Source organism: Fusarium proliferatum (genome assembly GCF_900067095.1).
Source record: "Fusarium proliferatum ET1 genome assembly, contig: FPRO_scaffold010, whole genome shotgun sequence".
In the NCBI taxonomy this organism is placed as follows: domain Eukaryota; kingdom Fungi; phylum Ascomycota; class Sordariomycetes; order Hypocreales; family Nectriaceae; genus Fusarium; species Fusarium proliferatum.
In genome coordinates, this window is record NW_022194799.1 from 1,672,318 (window position 1) to 1,690,710 (window position 18,393).

At 47.9% G+C, this 18,393-nt stretch overlaps 4 protein-coding genes and 1 non-coding gene across 5 annotated transcripts; 4 read left to right on the forward strand and 1 right to left on the reverse strand.

The window, feature by feature from the left end:
* Window positions 1-842: 842 nt before the first annotated feature.
* FPRO_12014 (uncharacterized protein) lies at window positions 843-7,064 on the forward strand (the record flags this gene model as incomplete). The annotated part of the gene is made up of 1 exon (XM_031221551.1): window positions 843-7,064. The coding sequence occupies one exon, from the start codon at window positions 843-845 to the stop codon at window positions 7,062-7,064; it is 6,222 nt and encodes a 2,073-aa protein (XP_031087099.1).
* A 607-nt stretch (window positions 7,065-7,671) lies between these two features.
* Window positions 7,672-9,322, forward strand: FPRO_12015 (uncharacterized protein; the record flags this gene model as incomplete). The annotated part of the gene is made up of 5 exons (XM_031221552.1): window positions 7,672-7,986; window positions 8,036-8,484; window positions 8,532-8,592; window positions 8,645-8,987; window positions 9,036-9,322. The coding sequence occupies 5 exons, from the start codon at window positions 7,672-7,674 to the stop codon at window positions 9,320-9,322; spliced, it is 1,455 nt and encodes a 484-aa protein (XP_031087100.1).
* Window positions 9,323-9,398: 76 nt separating this feature from the next.
* Window positions 9,399-10,352, reverse strand: FPRO_12016 (uncharacterized protein; the record flags this gene model as incomplete). Its single annotated transcript, XM_031221553.1, has 1 exon — window positions 9,399-10,352. The coding sequence occupies one exon, from the start codon at window positions 10,350-10,352 to the stop codon at window positions 9,399-9,401; it is 954 nt and encodes a 317-aa protein (XP_031087101.1).
* Window positions 10,353-16,714: 6,362 nt separating this feature from the next.
* Window positions 16,715-17,980, forward strand: FPRO_12018 (putative methionine synthase, vitamin-b12 independent; the record flags this gene model as incomplete). Its single annotated transcript, XM_031221554.1, has 2 exons — window positions 16,715-17,363; window positions 17,412-17,980. 2 exons carry the CDS (start codon window positions 16,715-16,717, stop codon window positions 17,978-17,980), a joined length of 1,218 nt encoding a protein of 405 aa, XP_031087102.1.
* A 219-nt stretch (window positions 17,981-18,199) lies between these two features.
* Window positions 18,200-18,271, forward strand: tRNA. Its single transcript has one exon. It is a non-coding gene; the product is annotated as a tRNA-Asp (tRNA).
* Window positions 18,272-18,393: the final 122 nt, after the last annotated feature.

The window sequence follows — 18,393 nt, forward strand, 5'->3', positions numbered from 1 at the left end:
TTCGTCGCTTCCTCATTAATCGCAATTGAACTGACACATCAGACCAAATCTATTCCATCGCTTCTCTACGGTACCGAATCGAGCCACCCTCACCAATTGACTCGACCTGCGACGGTATCCCTCCGATTATGACAATTTGACGCGATGATACGATACGATACGATACGACACGATGCGAGGCGATGCGACGCGACGGACGCCGAGAATCCACATCGAAGTCTTGGTTAATATACTCCGTAGAATAGCCCAATACGATTTACAGCATCAATCGCTTCCATTCATGGCCGTGCCATGTTTCCTTGATTATTCCTCGAGACCGCGATTTCGCTTTCTTACAACAGTCATCACTCACTGGGTGGAAGCTATCCATCCATGCGTGTGCTTGTGCATGGCTCCAAGCAGAACAGACAGACCAGACAAACCAGGCTTGGTGACCTCTTCGCAATCAGTCTTACGCTGAGCGCCCTCGGAACTCCTCTATTACGCCATGACCGTAGTCGCATTCCAATGCGAGTCGCGCGACTCCTCGACTTCACGATCTGTTTCTTCCGACCACCGATATGATAAGCCTCTTGAACCACACCAACATTGTAAAAAGATAATGCTGAACAGTCCCATGTTGCAGTCCAAAGTAACAGCACTGTAGTGGCCCGGAGTGGGATGGTTGAAACATCCAATGCTGTCTGGGCAATCATTAGCGTCATTGGTTAGAAGAGCGCGATTGCTGCCTACTCCGTCTGACATGCGTCGTCGTGCTATAAATTCAGGATCACCTCCCTCATCCAATACCTTTACGTATAGTAATCGTGCTATTGACATGGTGTTTTGATATTGGTGTCAAAATGCCCAAATCTGCGAATACCGCTGAAGAATACGATGTCGTTGATCATCAAGACGCTGCGCTGAGCCCAGAGACAGTTGCGGAGCTGAGAGAATGGCTCCAGCCCACTGATTACCTCGCCGAAAGCTCAGAGTATCGTCGCCATCTGTTATCCCAGGCTCCAGGCACTGGACTTTGGGTATGCGAAACAGAAGAGTATCGCAAGTGGCATGATTCTCCCGACCATGGTAGTCTCTGGATCAAAGGCGTCCCTGGCGCCGGCAAGTCTGTAATGGCAGCCAGTTTGATTCAGCATCTGCGGACAACTGAGAACTGTCCCGTTCTATTCTTCTTCTTCCGGAACATCGTCGCTGCGAATTTCTCTCCACGTGCCCTGATTCAAGATTGGCTTGCTCAATTGCTGCCATATTCCCCCAAGTTGCAGTTTGCTCTTCAATCGCGACTCCAGGACAGCTTAGATGACACCTCGGACAATGAGCTCATTCAACTCTTCCTTGACGGCGTCTCGTGTGTGCCCCTACTATATTGTGTTGGCGATGCGCTCGATGAGATGTCGACTGATAGCACGCCAATCTTGGAGAGGCTCAACGGTCTTGCTACTCATCGGCCCAGAACATTGAAGTTGCTCATGACCAGCAGACCCTCTCGCACCCTGCAGAGTACGCTACGAGATTCATCCATCGTTCACATTAGCCTGCAACAGCGCCTCGTGGATGTCGACATCCATTCATATCTCAATCATCGCTTTGACAATACCCCAGCATTGGAACATCATCGTGAGGCGAAAAAGGATCTCATCAACATGGTCGCCGAGAAATCACAAGGCCTATTTCTCTACGCCAAGCTGACCATGGACCAAGTTGAAGATTCCCTTCAATCCGATGCAGCTCTCAACATTGAAGATCTCGAGGCATCACTTCCGGTAGGTCTGGAGCAGACGTACACGAGCATGCTGGAAAAGCAACGAGGAGAGCCTGGTGTTACTGCAGATGTTCAAGTCTTTATACTTGAGGCAGTCATTCATGCATCCCGCCCCCTCCGATTGAATGAGCTGGCGAGCCTCTTGAAGTGCGTTCGCCCTGACATCACCCAGCCCAGTGCCTTCAAAAGTTTGATCGCAACTAGCTGTGGGCCACTGATCGAGATCCTCGAGGACGAGACTTTGCAGGTAATCCATCACTCTTTCACGGAATTCCTACGTGGAGATACTCGCGGCGCCTCCACTTTTGGTGCATCTGAATTCCCAATCATCGACTCTCTTCAGGCACACAAGCATATGGCCATGAAATGCCTTTTCTATCTGCAGTCCGGATCACTGCTACTGGAGAGCGAGCAATCCAACAACTCAGCTGTCGATACGTCGGTGACATTCGAAACACCCAGACACAAAATCGATCATGATGCGTGGCATTACAGACATGAGCACCTTGGTCTTCGTGACGAACATGATGCTTTCGAGTACAGATCAGCTCGTCTACGACACCCATTCCTCAGCTATGCGGTCGAGAATTGGCCATACCATGCCTCAAACTACGACATGGATGATGGTGAATTCTTCAAGACCATCAACGACTTCCTCGACTCTAAGAGCCTTTCGTTTCTGCGATGGCTTGTCCTCCAATGGGGATCAACATCAAGCGACAAAGGGTCACCGAAAGGGATACCTACGGGTCTTCACATCGCAGCCTTTGCAGGACTAACTCAGTTCGCTTCACAGCTCCTCAAGCAAGGCGCATCAGTCTCGGCAGTTGATGCTCAAGAGCGGGTTCCATTACATTGGGCAGCGACAAATGGCCACGATAGAGTCGCCGCGCTTCTCATTCAATACGGGGCCAATCCCGATGCTGAAGACGGAAGGGGGTTGAAGCCCATCCATCTCGCAACCTTGAAGAATTACGCCAAGGTTGTGGCCGTCTTACTCGAAGCAGGTGTTAAGCCAAACACGGTAAAAACAAGGGAAAACCGAACAGGGCGTCTTCTAGGTGGCGAAAGAATTACAAAAGGTGAATGCTCTATATGCTATGCCAGTAGAGGAGGGCACTTGGATGTAATCACTGTCATGATACCATTCTGCGAGCCACAGATGCTGGAGCAACTTCTGTGCCAGTGCTGCCAGTTCGGTCGAGCAGACGCAGTTCAAGTAACCTTGAACAACTCGCCTGTCTCGCCTGATGCAACCTACGAAGGGGCGACAGCGTTGTATTTTGCTTGTGCCATACCCGATGTCAAGTGTGTCGAAGAGCTCATTCGTGCAGGCGCAGATGTGAACAAGTTATCCCAATGGCAACCGAGACGACGGATGAATGGCCCACGTCCTCAGAAGCGGGAAGACGCAACACCGTTACATCACCTCGTAGAGGCCTGGGAAGATAAGAATGATTCCGATAGCCAAGAGATCCTAAGAATGTTGCTGAAAGCTGGCGCTGACCTTGAACGGTTTGATGGCCGTGGAAGAACTCCCTTGATCATTTCAGCGCAAGATCCACAGTATTCCGACGAAAGACGAAATCATTTACCGGCCCTGAAGGCTTTGGTAAGAGCTGGCGCCAATGTCAAGGTCCTTGGCCAGCACCGGAATACTGATACGATGCTGCACCAAGTTCTTGAACACAGCAGGGACGTAGAAGCTATCCAGCTTCTGGTGGAATATGGGTGTGACCCGACGCACAAAAACGAGGATGGAGACACAGCTCTTCACAGAGCTGTATCCGAGGCGGGCTCGTACAAGCCAGATACTGGCTCCAGAAGGATGGATATTGTGAAATATCTCCTTAGCCAAGGTGCTGATCCTTGTTGCAAGGATAAATACGGAAGAACACCGGTCGGCATTGCGATGTCCGGAGGGCCGGATATATTCCAAGCCTTGTTCGATAGGGCAACCGATATGTCCGTGAGGAAAAACTGCTGGTTCAACCTTTCAGGGATACACGATGCAGAAAGGTTCACTCACTATCTTGAACTTCTACTTGCCAAAGGGATCGATATGGAGATGGTGGATTCAAATGGCAAGACTCTCTATCTGAATTGCGTACGAGGAGGTAAGGATCGATTGCGCATCCTGAAAGATCATGGTGCACGGACAAATGCCACAGACTCCAACGGGAACAACGCATTGCATCATCTCTGCCTCTACGGAACGAGGCGTACAGAGGAAATGGAAATGTTCATAGACGAAGGCATTGACCCTCTTGCCACCAATGACGACGGAGACACCCTTTTACATCTTGTCGCAAGGGGTTATGACGGTACAAGAGAATCTGCCGGTCTTCTTGGTTGGCTCCTCAGTCTTGGTATTCCAGTTAACGGTGTCAACAATCAGGGTGCCACTCCATTACACGTCTTCCAGACTCGCAGACGTACTGGGAGTACTTTGCTTGATAACAAGCGCATTCACTTCTTGGATGTTTTGAACCGGAACCGTGAGGTTGACCTGCAAATCCGTGATAACGATGGGCTGTCACCGCTTCATCTGGCAGTCATGACATCAGAAGTTGAAATGGCCGAGCTCAAGAAACTTGGTCTTGATTTCAACTATTTAACTTCTGACTCACAAAACATCCTTCATCTGGCATGCCGAGCTCGTAAAACCAGCATCGTTGCCCAGATTCTGGAAACAGTTCCGAACATAAACATGAACCAGGAAGACCAATTTGGCAGAACACCACTTCATTATGCCTGCAGTTCTGGCGACCCTGAGATTGTTGCCTGGCTTTTGCGCTTCGGCGCTTCGACCTACATCAAAGCAAATGATGGCTCCTCTGTCTTGCACGCCTGTGCTTATATCAGAATTGAGCAGAGCCTATGGAACCTACAAGCACGAGACTCTCCATGGCTTCGAAGGTCATGCGCTGACCCACTTCGGCCTCGTGTTGGCAACGATTATCCAAGAGAGCCTTGGTATCTGACTAGATACTCTACTCCCAACGTTGATGTTCAGAGGCATTCGTCGCCAGGAGTTGCCACCATAATTAAAATGCTAGTTGAGCATGGTGTTGACCTTGGTTGGTTAGATGATCGTAAACGAACAGCCCTAGATTTGGCTCTCTTTGCAGGATGCCCTGATTTTGCGGAAGTCTTTTCAGAGGACGAAGAACTGTTCAAAATGGCCACAGTCCAACTGGAGAAGGAGAACGACAGTAGAAAAGTGGAAGAGATGCGGACAGGCATCAAATTACAAATGCTTCTGTTGCGTCCGAAATCTTGCTGGGAAACCTTACGTCAAGATGAAGATAGGTTCAAGAGTCTTATGGACAAGCCTCAAACCTTCCTCAGCCTCCTCTCCGCCCATGATGCTGCGAAATTAATGGACCAGTGCGTTGAAACTGCACCATTAGCAACGGGAACTTACGAGCTACTCGAGCAAATTATGAGGCCGAGCAGCTGCCAGACTTTTAATCACCTTTCTGCTGTCGAGCATGCACCGGGACTCATCAAGTATTACAGCAACTACGAGAATGCAAAAGCAAGGCTCGAGAAAGAGATCCTTGAGGAAAGCTGGCATCCGGAATCCCTTATGACTGCGCTAAGCCTGGCTTGCTCCCAAGAACAGTCAAACATGCTCACATTGAGGTTACTCGTGGAGAAGTTGAAGGTTGATGTCAACGCCAATTTTGCGGTGTCAATTGGCGACGGATACGACAAACGCAGTGGCGTAACCTCAAGTGGAACGGCACTACATGTCCTTGCCGAGGCGAATCAACACTGGCAGTTGGAAGGCTTGAGGTATCTGATTGGAAATGGAGCCAACGTTAATGCCTTGAACAGGGATGGACAGACACCGCTCCATATTGCAGCTGGGGGTTTGGTCCATGAGAACCGCGATGTGAAAGGTCTAGCGAGGCTAGAAGCTGTCAAGATACTCCTTGACAATGGAGCTGACATCAACGCACTTGACAACGCCAGATTGACTCCCCTACATAAGGCATCGAATGCACCAGATGTCACAAAGGAACTGCTGGGTCGAGGTGCAGACGCAACCATAGGAAAGGAAAGCCCTTTATTCGATGCAATTTTCGACCAGAACCAGGAAGTATTGGCAGCACTCCTCAACTACGGGTTGAGTTCCAACATAGTCAGCGAAGCAAAGCACAGCCGGAATGTGCATTACAACCTGACCAAGTCACGCCGTGTGTATCCCGTTCTTTGCGCTGCCTTCGCTGAAAAGCTCAATACACAAGTTGCCAACACAATACCTTTGCTACGAACTCTCATTGGACATGGAGCAAATCTCTATCTACCTCTGAACGATGATGAGACGCTGATTCATTTCCTCTTTGTGTACCCGGATTATGAAGTTATTGACGAGCTTCTGAAGCCGCCATGCGCGACACAAATTGACTTCAACCATCGCGACCAACAGGGCCAGACTGTTCTTATGGCTGCTTGTAACTGGCGGGGAACTTTACCTGGGTTCTCTCACAGACATTGGGAAAAGCTCCCGACAGGACCTCCTGTGCGGATGCTGGATCTTGGAGCGGATGCAACTCTGGTTGACAACCTTGGCAAGACAGCTCTCCACCATCTGCTGAGTAACCCTGGCTTGCCGGATGATACACTAATTGAGTTCATAAATCGAACAGAGGTCGCCCCAATCCTCTTTCAGGTAGATCAGGAAGGATGTTCGCCGCTCCACTATGCTTTTCGACTGTTGCGCCCTCGAGTTTGTGAAGCACTCCTTATGAAGGGGGCTGACCTGCTTCAACCTGATCCACAGGGCCGAACCTCTCTCCACTACATAGCCTCGCAATGCCTTCTCAATACCCGAGAACCTGGATCCCCAGGTCGACTGAACATCGAGCTTGGTGAAGATTACTTCAATCAGTGTCATGCTCTGTGGAAAAAATTCATTGTCCAAGGAGGTTCCATCAACGTTCCCGACAAGGCTGGAAATACGCCTTTGCACACATATCTCTCTTCGCCAACAAATAACGGGTATAACTGTCACCCAGAATCGTGCCATACTGACCACTATACGATTCTGTTTCCGGAAGATAGCGGTGTTGAAATTCTTGCGCAAAACAAATCAGGAGAGGGAGCGTTACACATGATTGCAGGGAGAGTGAATACCTATAGCACGATTGAGGGACATGACAAGAAATTGTTTGTTATGATGATGGAGAAAGGTTTGGATCCACTGAAGGAGGATGAGAAGGGAAGAAGTGCGCTGGATATCGCGAGTGCTTGTGAGAAGGATGATATTGTTGGCTTGCTTGGGAGGAAGTGAGGGAAGTAATGAGAATACTAGGTATTAGTTCCAAGGTCCATATCTGCAGCTCTCCAATTTATTCCGTATACGGCAAAAAGTCTAAGTGTATCTAGCTTGCGACTTGTGCAGATTCTAAGACGTACCTAAACGGATATGCGATAATCACTTCCTTTCAGGGCTAGTCCCCGAACCTCCCCCTCTTTCCGCGAATATGATTCCCCATGGAATATATACGCGATGACTTCCGGGGTAAGTCATTTTGCTGCCTATCATGAACTTTGTTATCTGACACGGGATCAGTAGCCGTGCCCCTCGGTCCGAGGCCCCGGCTTCGCCCAGGCTAGAGTCGCACAATTGGTACAGTTGGCCCTATCTAGACTATCAATCATGGAGTGGGGGGACGAAGCCGAGTGCCTTCGGGATCTAAGTATCCGGTGCATGTCTCGTCTTGTGCGATAGACTGGTAGTACATATGCAACATGATTCGTCTGGCATCCTCATTGACGTTGATCCAAGTGCGGGGGTTGTTCAGCTGAAAGCAGAATAGAAATTATAAAAAGACTGAAACAAACCCTATTTCTCCTACTTCTCCTTTAAAGTCTCGTATTGCTCTCTATTATTCATCATGGCCACCAACGGAACCAAGTCTCACCCTATTAACCTCAAGGACAACTATGTCCAGATCATCGATGGAAAAAGTGCCCCAACCCAAAAGAGCCACCAAGGCATAAACCCAGCAACTCTTGAGAAGAAGCCCCCAGTCCCTGTCGCCACCCAGGATGATCTGAACCGAGCCGTTGACGCTGCTAGGAAGGCCTACAAGTCTTGGTCAAAGGTTCCTTGGGAGGAACGAAAGCAGAAGTTGTTTGCTTGGGCTGATGCCATTGAGGCTCAGAAGAAGGAGTTCGCCGACCTACTTGTCTCTGAGCAAGGCAAACCTGTAAGACTTTGGTACTGAGCTAGGAAGAAGCAGAATACTGATGATTTAGATTGCTCAAGCTTCAGGCGAGGCTGAGGCTGCAATTGCCTGGGTCAGAGGTCAAGCTAGCATTGATCTCCCCGAAGAAGTCGTCGAGGATAGCGAGAGCCGCAAGATCATCACCAGATACACTCCTCTCGGTGTAGCAGCTGCTATCGTCCCATGGAACTTCCCCCTCATGCTGGCAGCCGCAAAGATTGCACCCGCTCTTGTCACAGGAAATGTGATCATCGTAAAGCCATCGCCCTTTACACCCTATTGTGGCCTGAAGCTGGTTGAGCTGGCGCAGCAGTTCTTCCCCCCGGGTGTTGTCCAATCACTCAGTGGTGATGATAACCTTGGCCCTTGGATTACCAGCCATGAGGGTATTGATAAGATCAGCTTTACGGGTTCGACTAATACTGGAAAGTTGGTGATGCAGAGTGCTGCCAAGACACTCAAGCGCGTTACTCTTGAGCTGTAAGTATAAGTCTCTAGATGTGCTTATGGTAACTAATACCTAGCAGTGGTGGCAACGATGCTGCTGTTGTGTTCCCTGATGTGGATATCGAAAGCGTAGCTGAAAAGGTAGGTCTTGTGGCAGGCCAAAACAACAATCAGCTTTGCTAACTAGCAATAGGTCTCTACGCTTGCATTCATGAACTCAGGCCAAATTTGCCTCAACGTCAAGCGAATCTATGTCCACGAATCCATCTACGAGAAGTTCCGCGACGCGGTAGTCAAACACGTCAAGAACTACAAGCTCGGCGACGGTTCGTCCGAAGGAACCAGCCACGGCCCTGTCCAGAACGAAATGCAGTACAACAGAGTAAAGACATTCTTCGACGACATCGAGAAGCAAGGCTGGAAGGTCGCTACGGGTGGCAAGTTTGATCCTGCGCCTAAGGATGGGTATTACATCCAGCCTACTGTGATTGATAACCCCCCCGAGAACTCAAGAATTGTGGTTGAGGAGCCTTTTGGTAAGTTCCTGGCGACACTTAGTCTTGGAATAGCGACTGACATAATAGGCCCTATCCTCCCTATCCTTTCATGGAAGGACGAAGATGAAGTCATCGAGCGCGCCAACGATACCAAGCTTGGTCTTGGAGCCTCCGTCTGGTCTGCGAACATTGAAACAGCAGAGCGAGTGGCTAAGCAACTTGAGGCAGGAACTGTCTGGGTCAACAACCATTTTGATATCACTCCTATGGCTCCCTTCGGTGGTCATAAACAGTCTGGAATCGGTGCTGAGTGGGGTATCAACGGACTCAAGGGTTTCTGTAATGTGCAGAGTCTCTTCGTGAGTAAGCTTTAGGTAGTAGGTATCATAATCCAGTTTGATAGAGACTAGGAATATCTTGACGAATCTCATCGTTTGACTGTGCTAGCTGTTACTCAAGCCTTGACAGCTTGACCTCTACTAACTGTCCACCAGAGACAGCCAGGTTGTTCTGCCCAGACGTAACGACATACAAGGTCTTTCCGTCATTACTAAATGTAGCACTGCTAGGACCGGCAAGAAGTCCATCCAAAAGAATAGTTTGTTTCCCTCCCTGAGTGATTTTGACAACCCTATCCTGCCAATAAACAACATACGCGTTTCCATGTCGATCCATGGCAAAGTCATCTGGGGCATAAGGGGAACCCTTTTCAAGCTTGGCAAGAACCTCGAAATCGCCAAGTTTGTTTCCCATATCATCAATCTTCACTCGGTTAAAGGACCGATGAGCCGTGTTTGTAAAGTAAAGGTAGTCGTTGAAGATCTTGATTCCGTTTACACCAACGGGGAAGGGTCCGCCAGGAACAGGAGCGAGTGCTTTATCCTTAATAGCTACTTCAACATGTCCAGTAATCGTATCAATTCTCAGAATCTCACCCCGTTCGGCGTCAGCAGCAAGAATAATGTGCTTATGCCGTGGAAGGGCCGAGATACCATTGACCGGCCCATACTTGGACTTTTGAAAGACAGTGGATATGGAGAAACTATCACCATCAAACTTGAGAAGAGAAAGGTTCATGGTGTTGTTCTGATACATCCCCTCAAAGATGCCTCCGGTCACAGCAAAGACATCTTGGCCAACCTCGGCGATACCAGATAGTGCGTTCACTCCCTCGATTTTGAAAATAGGGTTGGATACAGCAGGTTTGGCAGTCGGAGAAAAGGTATATACCTTTCCTTCTCCAATTGTGGTCATGAGAAGATCCCCGTTGGAACGGATGGCGACGTTTTCGATCCAAGTGTTTGAAATTTGGACGAGTTCAAGGGCCTTTGGTCGAGATGAGGAATAGTAAAAGGCTCCAGTACTGATGAAAGCTATGAGACTTGCTGTAAGTGTATAGCGCATGATGTATTCGATGCTATACTGATTATGATAACCTGAAATAGTAGATGCAGAGCAAGCTTGATGTTCTTAGACTCGAATTATGAGGTTACGATAAGCTACTGACGAGGGAATGTGAGTACTTAAGTGACCCATCGATATCTTGACCAGGATGCGTTTGTCAGCCTCGGATTTAAGCTACTTAATTACGCGATCGTAGATCAAGTTTGATGAGGGTGAAGGGAACTACTGGAATGATTTATCCAAGGTCCCAGCCCAGAGTCATGATTAGTGGTGATTGGCCAGACTCGCCAACCCCATTGCCTAATTTCGTATTCACAGCTTCTTGATTGGTCAACCATATTCTCCGAAAGGAGAGCTGTTCCTTCGGTCATGGCTTCATCCAAGACCTCAGAGAGCAAGCAATCAGATCAGAATGCTAAAGTAAACTATGAATGGAGTTCTTATTAGTTTAGCTGCACAACTCAGGGACTCCGCCAAAATAAACTAGTCTTAAGGCTTGCTAAGGTATGATACCTTAAAATTGTCCTATTCTTTGATCACTCAGAAATCAGGCCCTAAGTCTCCTTGCCTCCTGTTGCAGGGGGTGGGTATCGCATTTGGCTTTTATCGATAGGTGATCGTGCTTAAAAATCCGATTGACTTTGTGAGACGCACGTAGAGCCCTTGAAAGAATTCTGGATCACACCAAAGTGTGTTTCTCCGCAATGGCTTAATGGCCAGTGAAAGTCATGGAATGATATACGATGTTCAGATCTGGGACCAGAGCTGATATGGTAGCTATTGGTTATCATAACACGCTTAGGATCCGGTGGAAGTTCATGGACAATAATTGAAGGCGTTGGTTTGATTTGTTGTCTCGATCCGTCTCGTCGAGAGACCTAAGGTTTGCCACCGAATCTAAATCTATCAGCAGCCTCTCACCATCAGGACAGCCTGTCTTTGGCGACCTCGGATACTTTGTCAATATGGGGTATTTTGTAACTCCCCAGCACAGAGACAATCCTATTCGCCCCCATGTGTACAATCATCTATCATGGTCAACCCGAGACTTGTTGGCGTTCTTCTGGGACAGGATACAGAGTTTTTATTCGATAGGTAGCGAGATGGGGGGAGTAAATCTAACCTTGTAATCGACTTGTGATGGGTATACAACTTTCTCATTGCTCTCAGCACTTTTCCGGGGTTCCTCTCCTGCTCATCGAGAGGAGATACTATCTGCTACTCCGAATGCGGGCAAATTATTCAAAATCTAGGTTCTTCTATTTAACTTAAGAGAAGACACATGGCCTTGGAGAGTGTCCATAAATAAAGATTGACCTGCCTGATCACTGGCCCCCTTTTTCCCCACCGAACGATCCTCTCTTCTTCATACAGACAGAGACCCCAACACGAAACAATCTTTCGAACCCCGTCTTTAACTTCATCCCGACTATCAATCTAATATCTTCAGCATCACATCCCACTCATCACAATGTGTTGCGGAATCTTTAGACACAAAAGTAGTGGCGGGAAACTTGCGCGCACGTCGGCTGCGGGCGGCTCTGGTAGCTGGTCTCCTAAACTTCAAGGGACTAGCAAAGAGTCCCTCGAAAAGCTCAGGAAGTCGGTGAAGGCTGACTTGGCCGCGAATCCTGTCAAGGTGCACAGACCCTCACGGCCTGTTGTCTACAAGCCATACAAAGAACCTGCGGAAACAAGGCATGAGAAATTCTTTCGTTCTCAGGAAGCGGCTCACAGAAAATTGAAATCACGGAGATCCCGGAAATCACGGAAATCGAAAAAGTTATAGATCGGTGGAACTCTGCCGGAGCCAGCCTCACGTGCCTTTGGCCTATGAGGGCATCTGCTACCTGGGGGCGGAGCCATAGAATCCACTGTCGCTTCTGAGCACGAGCAATATCGTGCTCCAGGGGTCAATTATTACAGCAATGACAAAAGTGACTCCTCAATATAGCCTAGAGCTATACAAGCAAAGCAAGATACTCTTTCTTCTATCCAATGGAAAACCCACAAATCACACTCAAAAGAAAGAAAGAAAGAAAGAAAGAAAGAAAGAAAGAAAGAAAGAAAGAAAAGAGTCTGGTGTTGTAAGCTGACAGTGGTATTACTGGGACCCGGTCCCTTCCTGGCATTGGGTATTGGCTTGATTTAAAACGTTCAGAGGTCAAGGGAAAGACTTGCATGATTAGCTGGTTAGGATAGTGGCCCAACAACTGGGGCCCGATGGGATAATGGATAAGTTTACTCCTGGTCTTCTAGATTTTGGGCAACTAGTAGAATATAAACTCGCTCTTTGAATCAAGATCTTCGCGACTGGGAAACACTAAGCGGTGGAACGCCACATCCCTTGACAGATGACTGATGTTAGATATTTCCAGACGACGTCTAGTAATCCTGAAAAGTACTGGGCCTTATTTGGATCTCAGAAGTAGCCCTGAGGCCTGAATCAAACCTTTAGGCTGCTGCACAAATGTTGGACAAAGTAAAATTGATCCACGACCTTACAATTATCCTTGAGTTTTCATACACAGCTAGCCGAAAATTTGTCCATTTACCACCTTAAAAAGCCGCAATTGCGCAATAATGAATCAAAAACAGACTCTGTTGTGCACTGTGAGTGGTCACTATACATATAGACAAGGCGCTGAAGCGAGGACTGGCTGCAAAAGCCATGAGGGCATCTTCTCGGGTTGTCTCTTACTTCTTGATAGAAAAGTGAAGACTTTGAGCCCACTATAAATTGCACTTTTCATACTGCAATACACCCTACTACGATACTCCTAATATATGTAAGTCCATCAATCCACTTCTACAAAAAGCATATAACAACCTTTCAAGAGAATCCTGAGTCGAATTGCACCCCTTATAACATCATTCGCACTTCGACTGCTCTAATACACAGAATCATAATCATTATAAGCATCCAACTTCCTCTCAAGGTCAGGCGGCATCCCACAATACCCAACCGGCTGTTCAACTCCAGGACCTGGTTCCTCAGGTCGATACATAATCGTCAGCTATGAAATCAATAACAGCATCTTAAGGGTTCTTACCATCAGCTCCCTTGACGACAAGATCTAGCAGGGTTCTTTTTTATATCTTCAAGTTCGATATGAGCCTCCAAAACAAACGTGCAGTCGGGTCACGTTTCCACTGTTTACAGGAGTAGCCGATTTCATTGTCCCTGCTGACTCCCCGTAATTATTAGACCAAGCCAAACTCAGGGAACCTCTTGCTATAGTCAGGTCTTCTATGGTATATGACTGACTAACAGTAATGGAGCAGCTTTTCTAGAGTCCCCCCATTTGGAAACTTGGCCTTAGCCTTTTACAGGAGAGTCGAGTCTTTAAGATGAACTTTGCGTAATTAGGGCATGCAAGTCTTCAGCCATGTGATGGCCTCGCTTTCTTTAGAGCAGGTGCTCAATTAGAGCTTAGAGCACTGCGCCAACATTCGTATATTGACACATGACTCTAAGAGCGACCTCATTTCCCGCATTGTAGGCTAATACAAAACACTAAGTGCCATCTGTACTCGGGATGGCTTCTCGTTCAATGAGTTGATAGTTCAGGAGAACGCTCGTCATCATTGATATCTCCTTGTAGCAGGACCCTCAGCATCTCGATCAGCGGAGCTGTGATAAGGTCGAGGGGTCAAAAGAGGCTTCAGCCTCCAGGTCACAAAGGTAAAGAACGCCAAAAAGAAACAAATACGGGCAAGATACTCGTCGCCCTCACTATTGCCTAGGATCTTGCTTTTGGCTGAAAGCTAGATATCCTGATGACTGACTCCAGAGGTATATAAATAAGTGGCTGGATCAGCAGAGCTGAGTGCCAGTTGGACGGACTTTTACGTGATGGATGCACCTATTTTCTGAAATGCATCAGTAGTACGATGATGCCAGGAAATGGCTTCGATGAACTTTTTATCTAGTGATTGTCCCCCCAAAGTGTAACTCGTTTGCAACAAACATGCCTAGAAAACGAAGCTTAACGTCCTTTAAAGTGTCGAGCCTGATAAGTGACAGCCTATTTAGGACTTCATCTCTTCTTCTAATGGCAGCAAACATTATCCAGAGAATAGAAAATTCCATTACAGACACAGCCTCTTCGATAGATGGATGTACTCTGACTTTGATCAGGGGGTTCATTATATGGGTCCTTTTGGCTACGACGCTTGAGGATATATCTTGTTGAGGGGCCTGCACATCTCTTAGGAGGCTAGCTTTATTAAGAAGGCAGTAGAGAGTATGTTTAGTCTTGTAATCGGAGCTTCCTGAGATGCACTTACACACTTGTACGGTAACATTCTTATGCTTGACTCCGTTTCCTGCTGTGCTTAAGTAGGATGCAATACTGAGCTTCTGCATGGAAAGAATGGGAGGCATTATGTGTGTTCGAGTAGTTAGGTAGGCAAGAATAACACCATCGGCGGCTAGACTTACAGAGATCTTCTTCCCAAGCCTGAGTTGTTCAAAAGCTCCTGTTCCACTGATATCCCATTCTTGCTTGACATAACATACTCTATGAATAGTTATATCGAGACAGCAAAGAGCTAAATCCGATCTAAGGTTAAAGAGATTAAAGAGGTCTTATTGAGCGAGTCAACTGTACACGTTGCGGTGATTGGATATAAATACCATGGTTATGGGCCTAATATAGAATTCTTCGACTTTACTATATCTATTACGGAGGTGTACAACTTCTTGACCAGCCTTTGGGTATCTGGTGGTGGAAATATCTCTGAGGATGTTCTGGGCGGTAGCTCTGTAAGGAGTCAGTCTTCAACACGGGATAGATAACAATAATTACTGACAGCGTGATGGTATCGACAGCCAGACTGGGTGCCCGACGATTTGTTTCTAGAAGCACTTTGGACGTCGCGACTTTTCGCTTGCCTCTGGTGGCCCAACTCAGTGCCACCAGCTTTCCTTCGTGGCCTGAGAGAATATCATAAATGTCGCTAGCCACTGCGAAGCAGCTTGAGACAATCTCGTGAATGTCTCTCTGAGTGTTATTTGTCAAATCACTATCCGCAAAGTTACAGCAATCAGGCACCAGATCCTTCACCTGTGTCAGAGTTCTGGTCAAGGAAGGTGGACAAGTCTTGGCTGATGGCGGCCAAGTCATTTTTCGCGTCTTTGCAACCTCTTACAAACTGCGATATGATCTTGTAGGTCTGATCCGCAGATTGGATCACATCGATGCAGGCCGCGGCTACTGAGAGGCCATCCATAACAGTTTGGGCGCCAGGAAGGCCAAACTAAAAAGTTGCGGCAGTTTTAACGGTTTGGTCTGAGCTTGGGAGAAATATAATCGGGAACAAAGAGCAATTCTGGGAGCAGGGAACAGTCAGAATCAGGAGATAACAAACCAGGCTGTGAAATTATGCAGCTGCAAGCCACCAATTGAGCTGATGTGCCTTGGTGTACGCCTCATGAGGCATTGTCAGATACTCGCCCATCTCGCCCTGGCAACCTTCATTCAATCACTTTGCCTTCATTTCTGCAATAGTGCAATTAGCAGGGCATCCTCGTACCTAGGTATATATCACATATCAATCTGGAAATTGTTGATGATAGCTCCGGAAATATCGCGATTCCGAAAGTGGCAGGTCTGCTATTTTAATCGACGCGCAGGGTTTCCTGCATAGGCGATTGTTTCTTCCAGCCCAAAAATTACTCAGTGGTCCATTCCAGGGCTTCCCCGGATTTATATGCATGAGCGTGTTTCACTGAGCAGGTTCTGCATGTTGATGGCCTGCAATCACTCGATTAACCTTGAATATTTTCCGAACGAAGCCTGGGGTAGCATTTCGACAACTACCTACCCAAGTATTGAATAAGAAGGAAAGTAGGCGCCAGTCAAACGTTAGTTGACATCTGAATACGTATTACGAGTTATGTAGTTAGATTCAGGACCTCAAGGTTCTCGGATCTAGGATATAAATAACACCACAGCCCCCTCACTCAGTTGAAGATCTTTAGCGTCTTCTCCTCTCACTCACCACCACCAAATTCACCGCCGAGACACGATCAACCTACCAGCTCTCAATGCAACACAGTGCATCTCCTCTTTCACTTCGGGCATTATCCCATCCGGTCATTACCCCTCTCCAAATCCCACCACCAAGCACCATAAACCGGATTTACGGAAAACGGCAGATCAAAACGGACAAGAATGACTTTAGATCGCGGCCATTCAGCCCTTTTCTTATTAGAACGGTTCCCCGCCCCACGATGGGAAGCCCCGCAAACGCCCCTCCTCATAAGATTACTCTACTTGAGATCATTTAAGAAGCGTTTCTGAAGACCAATTCGCTCCTGCAAGCTTGTTTGAACTTTATACGTAATATTTGACAATATGGCACCCACTCTTAAACCTTTCCGCGCTGAGCATATGGGCTCTTTGCTCCGGCCTCAAGCACTTCTTGACGTCAGAGAGCAGATCCGTGAGAAGGGCCTTAGCCCCGAGAACGCCGGCCTTGAGACGGTGGAGAACGACGCTATTAAGGATGTTGTCAAGATGCAGCAAGATCTAGGCTTCAAGGCCGTGACCAGCGGCGAGTTCACCCGTACTCGCTTCTGGGGTCTTATGTGGGACGAGTTCGAGGGAACGACCCAGCTTTCTGACGCCGATGCTTCCATGTTCCGTCTTTACCACCCTGACGTGGTCAGCTTGATCGAGACTGATCGCCAGGTCATGCCTGGAGAGTCTGTCATTGCTGGCGGAAAGCTCTCCCACAGCCCTGAGAAGTCTGTTTCGAACCTCCATGAGCTGAAGCTCGTTCAGAAGTTTGTGCCAAAGGAGGATTGGGGCTCCATCAAGCTTACTATGATTACTCCTGCCTGGTTCCATATGCGTTATAAGCAAGGCAAGGCGTATACTCCCGAGGCGTACAAGAACGATGAGGAGTATTTCAAGGATGTGGCCAAGGTCTACCAGGACGAGCTTGATCAACTTTACAAGGCTGGTCTGCGAAATGTTCAATTTGATGATCCTGGAATGGCGTGTGAGTTGACTTCCTTGGATTTCGATAGCAAAAACTGACACCGAGTAGACTTCTGCAGCCAGAAGTTCCGTGATGGCTGGGCTGCTGACTCTGATAACATTGGCACCGTCGATGATCTCCTAGATGCTTACATCAAGCTCTACAACGACAGCCTTTCCAAGATCCCCTCAGACATGCACACAGGCATTCATCTCTGCCGTGGCAACTTCATCGGCGGCCGTCATTTTGCCGAAGGTAAATACGACATCATCGCCGAGAAACTCTTCCGCAACCTCAATGTCAACACATTCTACCTCGAGTACGATACTGAGCGCGCCGGTGGCTTTGAGCCTCTTCAGTTCCTGCCCAAGGACAAAAATGTCGTCGTTGGTGTTATCAGCACCAAGTTGCCTCAGTTGGAGGACAAGGAGGAGATGAAGAAGCGAGTTTTGAGCGCCGCGGATTGGGTGGCTAAGGGAACTGCTGAGACCCAGAAGGAGGCGCTGCAGAGGATTGCCGTCAGTCCTCAGTGTGGATTCAGCACCCATGAGAGTGGATATCCCCTCAATCTCGAGGAAGAGAAGAAGAAGCTTGCATTGGTTAGAGAGATCGCCGACGAGATCTGGGGCGAGGCTTAAGCATTGTATATATACAGGCGAATAAATAACCAGAAGACAGAAAGTCATGCATTCTGATAACAGATTCAGCGCGTCACAAATTATAAATTACATAGAAAACTACGGATCATGAGGGAAACCAAACCGTTGATTTGGCGTTTTGAAAAACCTGGAGTACATATACTTTTACTGCGGCACTGCAAGCACAGTTCCTCACTACAACCGGCTAAAGCCGGCTATTCTTCCGTAGTATAGTGGTCAGTATGCAAGCTTGTCACGCTTGAGACCCGGGTTCAATTCCCGGCGGGAGAGATCCGCCACATGTTCTAAACATGCGAATCATTTTTTTTGTAGTTTTTGCTCCTGGCGCTTTCTCCTTTTGCCTCTCTTTGGGATGCTGCAACAGGGGTTTTGGTGGTGATGTAAGTTTAGTT